Source organism: Galeopterus variegatus, unplaced genomic scaffold, assembly GCF_000696425.1.
Source record: "Galeopterus variegatus unplaced genomic scaffold, G_variegatus-3.0.2 Scaffold4098, whole genome shotgun sequence".
Classification (NCBI taxonomy): Eukaryota; Metazoa; Chordata; class Mammalia; order Dermoptera; family Cynocephalidae; genus Galeopterus; species Galeopterus variegatus.
The window spans coordinates 163,806-173,351 of record NW_007730209.1 but is presented as its reverse complement, the minus strand read 5'-3'; the positions used below and the strand labels follow the sequence as shown (position 1 = coordinate 173,351).

Here is a 9,546-nt window from a genome sequence, read left to right as displayed (position 1 = left end):
CCCCGGGTGGTTGCCCCCGCCCCTCGCTCAGCCAGTGAGTGGCCGGTCAGTATGTGGGATCCGACCCCTCGGCGGGAGCGCCGCCACACTTCCCAAGCGGCGCACTATAGCAGTGCGCCACTAGGCCGGCCCCTCAGACATTTCTTTGAGCCATATAGAAGGCAAAGATGAGAAATTTAGAAAGTGTCTATTTGCAAAATAATTGTTTCCATTAGAGAAAAGCATCATGGAAAGTAATAAAGGGAGAGGAAATCAAAATCTGGAGTTAGTAAGATCATTCAGGGAAATATTTGTTATGGAGTATTATGTAACTGTGGCTGTTTGTAACCCAATCTCTTGTCCCCAGAACAAGAGGCAGAGGAAGGGGACGAGGCAAGAGGCGATTTGGCCCAGGTCGACGGCCAGGGCGTCCTCCAAAATTTATCCGCCTGGAAATAACCAGCGAAAATGGGGAAAAGAGTGATGATGGGACACAGGTATGGGGGCGTGGGAAGGACTCTTCTGAGAGGCCTATTGAGAGGACTTATTAGAACTTTTATGAGATTTAAATACAAATACCTTTCAGATGTTCAGAGTCCTTTCATATCAGAGCTTCACTGCATGTTAATTAAAGTGTGATTGGAGGACAGCAAAAAGAATGTGTTTTCAAAGATTACAACAAAAACCCTGCTTTGCTGCCCTAAAGATTTGAAACTCACCAGAGATATTAGAGGTGGACTTTGTTTAATTAAACAGTTGAAATTATTGATATTCTAGAAGAGTCATATCAGTCTTTTCCTTGTTAAGTGCTCTGGAATATCTTACAGTTTTTGCATTCTGTGCATAGTTACCTAATTAACTCTCCCAGAGGGAGAATATTTTTTCTGAGTATTATGAATCTAATCATTTAAAAATAAGCAACAAATCTAAATCTGAGCCAACAGTCCTTCCAGTACTGATCTCTATCTAGGCAGGGAAATAATTCCCGGTTATTGCAAATTTCAGGACTTGCTACATTTTCCCACAAAGGAGCAGTTTGATGAGGCTGAACCAGCTACTCTGAATGGGCTGGATCAACCTGAACAGACCAGTATCCCGATCCCTCAGCTGCCACAGGAAACCCAGTCATCTCTGGAACGTGAACCAGAAACTCACACCCTGCATCTGCAGCCACAGCCTGAAGAGAGCGTAGGGCCCACCCAGTGCACGCTGACGGCTGATGACATGCGCAGAGCCAAACGTATCCGAGTAAGTGGGGACAGTGTGCTCGTCCCTCTAGGTGCTGATCTTCCTCCATCAGCCAGCGTTTTCGGTGCTGTTTTCCAACCTATTCACCATCTACTTTGAAATTTTGCATCTAGCCTATCACATGCTTGATCTTCTTATTTTGGAAGAAAGTACTTTATTAACTATTTCTCAGTGTCTCTCTCCTATGTCAGGTGAGCAGGGCTGGTCCTAGATTCCATCAATTTAGAATGACACAGATGCCTGGATTCTGGCAACTTAGTATAGTCAAAGTAGGATAATTTTCCACATCCCTAAGTTCACAGATTGGAAATGGAGAAATAAGTAAATTTAATTGATTTAAGTATTTATATTTTAAGCCAGCCTAATCCTAGCTCTCAGGTTAATTTTAGGTAGCTGAATTTGGTTTTCTACAGTTTTCAAGGGGAGACTGGCAAATGTCATTACTCGTCAATGCAAAGGGACTTGTGTTTCAAGTAGATAGGGCAGGCACAATCCACACACCTGGAGATAGCTTGAAGTAGAGCTGTAGGTTCGCGTCTCATGCTAGGCAGTGTCTCACTTGTGCACCTGTGTCTTGGCTTTAGATCACGTGGCTGCAGGGCTTCCATGACTCCCAATGCAGATGTGTTCCTCTCTCATTATTTCACAGACAGCATCGGATCCTGAGTTAGGAACTGCAGGGGATGCTTGTGGAAAACAATATGGTTCTGTAGGATAAGCGTCTGTGCTAACAAAAAACACGGACATAAACCCCATGTTTGTGGCAGCTGGACATAAAAAGACTTTTACTGGTGCTTTACATGTAAATGAAAGAGACTTTTTGTTTAACTTTCCAGGCTTTACAATCTCTAGATGGCTGATCATTTTAGTTTATGGTTCTTTTGGTTTTCTTATTTGTCTATAGGCTAGAAGGGACCTTGAAAAATAGTCTTGTCCATGCCTTCATGTAAAATACATTTAAACATTTATAGCCATATAATAGCTTCTAAGAATTCTTGAAGCTAAATAGCATTTATGAGGGTCCTGTAATTGAAACATATAAAACTTTTGGTATTGTTCCAAGAGGACATGTAGACATACATAACATAGGCCAGAAGGAATGTAAAATACATTTAAACATTTATAGCCATATAATAGCTTCTAAGAATTCTTGAAGCTAAACAGCATTTATGAGGGTCCTGTAATTGAAACATATAAAACTTTTGGTATTGTTCCAAGAGGACATGTAGACATACATAACATAGGCCAGAAGGACAAAAAGCTTTGAATTACTATCTTTCTACTTTGTTTCTCATCTTTCTACTTTATTTCCCAACCTGTACTTCTTTCCCTTGCCCAATTACTGTCTTTTCTGCTATGGTCATTCTGATTTTTTTCTAAGTCCAGAGAAATGCTTAATAGATTTACATTTTTTAAAGGAAAATACTAAAGCCCACATGTGCAGTGAAGTTGTGGATGTGTAAGCATAGTCTAGCTGTTTTCTTGAATGAGTTGGGTTACTGGTTTTGGTATAAGGTTCTTTGTGTCAAAGCAAAAGCCATGTGTATGTGGCTTTTGGAGGCTAGTCTTAGTTGAGCTGTTTTGTTTTTCCTGTCACACATTCTAAAAAGTAGGGCTATGTATTTTTTCATCTTTTCTATCCAGATTGGTAATGACCAACTGAAGGGAAGTCTTCCAATCCAATTGGTAATGTAACTATTTTTCTCTCCTCTAATGCTGCCTGCTCAGTTGGAGCTGCAGGTAGGTTTGTTTCCTGTGTTTCAAATAACAGAATGTTATTTAAGTGTTTGCCTGACCTGCTGTTCTTTGCAACCTGTACTTACTAAATCCTGGTGGAAACCACAATTTGGTTGCTATGGTAAATGCAAATTAATGAATAATGATAATTTATTTGCAAATCAATGAGTAAATTTTGAGCTGCAGATGCCACATATACAAAATGAAGGGTAGGACTACGTGATCTCCAAGGTCCCTTCCAGCTCTAAAACAATTTGAATGACTGTGGAATGGTATTGCATTTTAACTATATATTCAGCCCTGTGCTAGGTACACAATAGAATTTGCACTTGAGCTCTGTTTTCCAAGAGCTTATAGTCTAAAAAGGAAGTCAATACTAACGTAAAGTATTATAAGGTACAGTTAGCTGTTATAAAAGTGTAGCCTATAATTCCTATAGGAACTTGGAAGAGTGAAAGACCAAAGAAAGATGGAGGAGTCAGGGAATAATTCATGGATGAGGTAAGACTTAGACTGGTCCTTGAAAGAGAAATTGGAGGAAGGTAGTAGTCCGTTCCAGAGCAGGGTAGCCATAGGATCAGAAGCCCAGACATGGGAATGTGGTTGGTTTGGTTATGAGACAGTGCAAACACTAGCTTGACCCTCACATGGGGTGCCAGTTGAAGAATAGATAGTGAGGTATGTTGGGCAGGCCTAGCTCCCAGAGGCTTTGAAAGCAGGGCAAAATAGAGGCCAAAGAAAAGTTGTTTAAAAAACCAAAAACCAACAAACAAACATAATTGTTTGATTTCTTTTTAATATCAGAATCACAATAGTATAAAAATCTATAAATCATTTAGGCTTCTTTAGCTATTAATATCAAATTTTAGAAACATTTTATGATCTTTGTTTGCAAAGAATCTATTGTCTCAGAATTCGTTGCAATGTGAATTGAATCCTGCATTACAGAATTTAGCAGTGATACTATTTTGGCATTCTTAGAGTAGCTGCTGTACCATATAGTATGGGGTGGTTGACTAAATTAGGGATCAGAAGAACCGTAATGAATCTACGTGCTTCCTCTACCATTTTTCATGATTTATTCTGGAAATGTGTACCAGTTATGGTTCTGAGCTATGGAAGATGCCTTAATGTGGAAATGGCCTGCAAGTGGGTCAAGGGGTGGGAACAGTTTCAGCATTTTTACTACCTTGTATATGAGGATCACATTTGTGTCATTAGATCAGAGAAATACAGTCTAGTTCTCAAGTACTTAGACAATGTTCAGGGCTCCATGGACATTAAAAAGATAAGATTTGTTAATAGAACTAAAAGAGTGGAGCCAGGTGTCTGGCTGCTCAGTTTAAATTGAGTGTCTGAAGGTACTCATGTTAATCAGAAAAGACAGAAGACTGATTAGCATAATGGACCAAAATAAGACTGAGTTCTGGATTTGGCACCCAAAGAGAAATGGAATCCTTAGCAGGACCAAAATCTGTTCTTGTGCATTGTGTCTGCCCTTGGAAACTTCCCTGAACTTGGATAGAGGAAATGATTCTTACATGGCAAAAGTGCTCTAAATCTTGAATCTCTGAATCTCAGAATGTCATCTTTTTATCTGCAATATTTCCAAAAAGTTTTGTAAGTAGACAAAATAGTAAGCACTTTTATGGAAATAAGTATCTATCCAGAGAGAGTAAAAAGATTAGGTGACTGCAAAGCAGTGCGAGGAAGTACAAGCAAGCTCTGTAGGTGATTTGCAAAAGACCTACTCTTAAAGATCTCTGCAGATGCTACAGAAAAGACCTCGAAATAATTTTTTTGTTTCATATGAAATATATTCATTAATTTTCAAACTATTATTAAGCATCTCCCATGAGCTTAGCAATTTGTTAAGGGGATCTAGTGACAAAGGAGAATGAAAAACGATATACTCCCTGATGCAGCCCTGTCAACACAGGAAGACAACAGAATTTCTATTCATCTACTCAAGATAAATGAGTAGGTAGCATCTTAAAATGTCTCTCCCTGCCCTGTTAGAGAAGCCCTCAGAAGGAAATTTACTAAATCCAAAATAGTTATTTTGCTTTTCCCCCAAATGATTATTTCACATTAAATTTAGTTTAGAAGTTGCTTCTTATAATTTGAAATTAAGAGTTTAAGCGTTGTTCACTATACTTTCTTCATTGCACAGATAATGCATTGTCTCCATCAATCCTTCAATTATTACTCTCTTATAGCCACACAGGCACACATTCACAGGTACACTTTTGACAGAATTTTCCCTCCGCGTGTCTATCTAGATCTTTCCCTGGGTGTTTTGAGGAACTTATGAATGAGTCTTCATTACAGCATAACTAAAATATTGATTCTGTATTCTCTGTGTGAAAGATGGTTCTGTTGATCTGCTCTCAGTAGAGCATGAGTTGTTTTTCTAGTAGTGATGGATTTGTGCTAAGTATCCATATCCTCTCACTTGGGTTCCCTATGACAATTGCATGCATTTACAAGATGGCTAATCAGCATTAGAAGTGCAATCTGTGACTGAGAACAAAGAGCAAAATTGACTGGTCTAGACAGGGAACAAAGCGAGAAGCTTAACTTTGTTAGCATGGCATTCTAACCAACAGAACTAACTAGCTGCACTGGGAACTTGTCCTCTGCATTTTCTAAGTAGGGAGTGATGAAGTGCATATATTCCACTTATGATATGTGCTCATGCATTATGTTTCATGAGCAAACATTCACATCAACCTGAGTCCTTCATTTCCCTTTCAGTTCTTCTACTTAAATTGAGACCTATAATTCATGTAGCATAATATTTACCCTTTTAAATATTTTTGTTTAAATGTTTAGAATATTCCTAAAGTTGTGCAGTCATCACCACTACATAATTACAGAATGTTTACGTCACCTTCGAAAGAAGGTGATTTCCTCTTCCACCAACCCCTGGCAAGGACTACCCTTCAGTTTTTTTTGTTACCCTGGCAAGGACTACCCTTCAGTTTTTTTTGTTACCCTGGCAAGGACTACCCTTCAGTTTTTTTTGTTACCCTGGCAAGGACTACCCTTCAGTTTTTTTTGTTACCCTGGCAAGGACTACCCTTCAGTTTTTTTTGTTACCTTTTTTTGCTGAACATTTTAATAATGCTCCAAATTCCTTTCCTCAAGAACTGCAACAAGTAACATCGGCTGGCTTGCTCCAACCTCATTCATGCATGCGTGACTTACCACAAGCCTTTTCCTCCAAATCTTCGATTTTTATCCTACTCCACTCTGGGATTTGTCTTAGTGTACGAGTCTATTTAGAACACTTTTTGAGTGTTGTCTAAATCCTTTCAAAATAAAACACACATATATAGACATAAAACAAAACACAGAAAATCCTGTCTTTGCAGGATGAGCTTCTTTGGGGATGGTTTCGTTTTCAGTGTCTTCAGAGAAATCTTCTTTCAACCATGCGTGTTCTAGAGTTCTGTGGGACCTTCTCTGGGAAGTCTGTGATTGCTGGGACCATCCTCTCATCCTCTACAAACATGCGACGTACTAGCCACTCCAGATTTTCTCATGAAATGATCACATTTGTGTGTGTCTTTCAGAATGCAGCTCTTCAGCATCTGTTTATTCGGAAGTCCTTCCGGCCTTTCAAATGTTTGCAGTGTGGGAAGGCCTTCCGAGAAAAGGACAAACTGGACCAACACTTGCGCTTCCATGGGCGGGAGGGGAACTGCCCGTTGACCTGTGATCTCTGTAACAAGGGCTTCATCAGCAGTGCGTCCTTGGAGAGCCACATGAAGCTCCACTCGGATCAGAAGACTTACTCTTGCATTTTTTGCTCAGAATCCTTTGATCGCCTTGATTTGTTGAAAGATCATGTGGCCATTCATATCAATGATGGCTACTTCACCTGTCCAACTTGTAAGAAACGGTTCCCAGATTTTATCCAGGTGAGTGTCTCCTACTGAGATCCCTGTCTGCTTTCTTCTTTTGGTAAAAGAGACACCGATTTTTGGAAAATTGAGACTGCCCAGCACCTGCCTTTTCATCCCTTCTTTGAAACAACTTTACAATTCAGAATAATATTTCTTCAATCAAATTACTTTGATAGACAAAAAATTATTATGATCCTTCATTGTCCAGATCAGACATTGGCATTTAAATGTTTACATTATATTTGCAAGTAATAAACACCCAGGTCTGTTTATAATTTTAAAAAAGTCTTTCTTAATCCTTGTCAATATTTATTACTCATGAAATATATGGAATCTGTAAAAGACATACATGTCCAGATCAGACATTGGCATTTAAATGTTTACATTATATTTGCAAGTAATAAACACCCAGATCTGTTTATAATTTTAAAAAAGTCTTTCTTAATCCTTGTCAATATTTATTACTCATGAAATATATGGAATCTGTAAAAGACATACCCTGGTTTCCTGGGCTGGAAACATCTTCCTACCACTGTGGATTCTTGTCTAGCTTTACTAAGGTCACGCATTTGGAAGGAAGCAAAGAGAAAGTTGATGTATAATATACTTTTGTATCAAGCACTGACTGCCTCCCCTGTAGTATATTCTTTGTTGGAGCAAAATGGGTGAAGATAAATTCCAGAATATTCATGATTTTATTTGGGCTTCAAGTAATAATATTTTTATATGCTAGTCAGTGAATAATTAAATCTAAGTATCTCATACAAATATTTTTTTTTTCTTTTACCAAAGCAAAAGGAGACTAGGATTTATCATAGTTCTCTTATTGTTGAGAGTCTTGGAAATTTTCTCACTTCACACAATTAGAAAGGTTGCTTTAAGGCAGACCTTAACGGCAAAAGAAACTCCAAAAATAATGAAGCAAAATGTCTTATAGGAATAGTGTGATATGACTCACTACTTAGTTTCTATCCACAGCTCTTCTTCATTGGATATTTATGGCTAAGAGTGTTCAGAAACCATTTTCCTTTATTTAAGGTATCTAAAAGTAAAGGGAATAAGTCCCAATTAAGGAGAAATGGCACCGGTATTTTATCATTCTTATAAATGGGTATGTTTTCTATATCATCTAATTCATGTCTTTAATTCTTCAGAACCTGATTTTATAGGAAGATGTAAAAGGATCAATTACTAAAAGGGACTAAATTGCTTCTGTACATGTTGAAGGCAGAAAAAAGTGAGGAAGAATTATTTTTTGTTTTCTTATATAAATAATTTTTAGCATGATTCATTTAAACTCAAAGGAACTCTGCTTTTAATCTTAAAAAAAAGAAAAAGAAAAATGGGCCCAAATGATCAGGGCTTTGACCAAGCAAACCCTCATTCTTCCACTCTTCAAGTCATCTGGGGGAGTTAAGACTCTAAGGCTTTCTGGCTACTTGTTTTGTTTCTTTGTGACAGGGACGGTATATTATTGAGGCCAATTATCACATCTGATTGGATCACACGGCCAGGTTGATGAAAATCTGTGGTAATGCATCTGGCTCCCCCTAGCGTTGATAAGCTGCTTTTGGTCATTTCTTTTGGTGCCTGAGTCCCCTGAGTTTTCTTTCCCATGGTCTTTACTGCCAGGTGAAAAAACACGTTCGCAGCTTCCACTCAGAAAAGATCTACCAGTGCACAGAGTGTGATAAGGCCTTCTGTCGCCCAGACAAACTGCGACTCCACATGCTCAGGCATTCGGACCGCAAAGACTTCCTGTGTTCGACCTGTGGGAAGCAATTTAAGGTACGACACCAACTGCAGCCTGAAGTTGTTCTCATGGCCCCTGGAATTATGTCACACTAAGGGTAAATGCCTGTTCATTTAACCAGTTTGTTACCTACTTGTGAAGAACTGGACTTGAGATGCACTTTGGGCCTCATGTTTGACTTAGTTATAAAATGAAGGGAAAAAGCTTACCTTACTTCCTTTCTCAAAATAATTAAAATCCCCAAACAAATATAATAATGCATCTCCTAAAATAATCCAAATGTATAATGACTAGTAGAAACTAAATTGCTGTTGAGGAATTCCTAAGAGACGAACACATTTACTTACCATTCAAATGAGGAGATTTTATTGAGCACCTATTAAGTCTGAGAGCCTGTAATTGAACCTCACAGGCAGCAGGAGTCCCATCTAACAGAGATGGGAAATCTGAAGAACACTGAGAGGGCTTAGACTACTTAGGAGAATGTTAATGACTTCAAGAATTAAAATAAAAAATAATAAGTATCAGTAAGCCGCTTGGAATTTAGAAGAAGCCAAGGAAAAACCTGAAGGGGACTTAGAGATAACAGTTAAGTAAATAAATGTGAAAACAATAAAATATGCTTCATTGGGAAATCTAATGATTCTGCAAAAAATGTCCTTGAGAGACATTCTACTTAATATAATTGTAGGTTACACCATCATAGAAGCTGGAAAAGGATCAGATGTGGATTCAGGAGGGAAATTAAGGGTGTATTTGTATAGCATGTGAAGGCATTACAGAGAAATAGAAGGTAATTTTCAAAGCTTAAGTTTTGTGGTATAGCTAATAATCTTTTTTTTTTTTTTCTTTTTGTCTTTTTTCATGACCGGCAACGGATCGCAACCCTCAGTGTCGCACCCGTACCGGCCCGGGACC

At 38.4% G+C, this 9,546-nt stretch overlaps 1 protein-coding gene across 1 annotated transcript in view; it reads left to right on the top strand.

Moving 5' to 3' along the window:
* The window catches only part of PRDM10 (PR domain containing 10), a gene marked incomplete at its 5' end in the record, with an annotated part of 59,637 nt that overhangs the window by 27,976 nt on the left and 22,115 nt on the right, over positions 1 to 9,546 (top strand). The window contains 5 exons of the mRNA XM_008586747.1: positions 347 to 476; positions 985 to 1,227; positions 2,956 to 2,967; positions 6,543 to 6,890; positions 8,508 to 8,663. Of these exons, the coding sequence (XP_008584969.1) occupies positions 347 to 476; positions 985 to 1,227; positions 2,956 to 2,967; positions 6,543 to 6,890; positions 8,508 to 8,663 (889 nt within the window). The remainder of the gene's footprint in view (positions 1 to 346; positions 477 to 984; positions 1,228 to 2,955; positions 2,968 to 6,542; positions 6,891 to 8,507; positions 8,664 to 9,546) is intronic.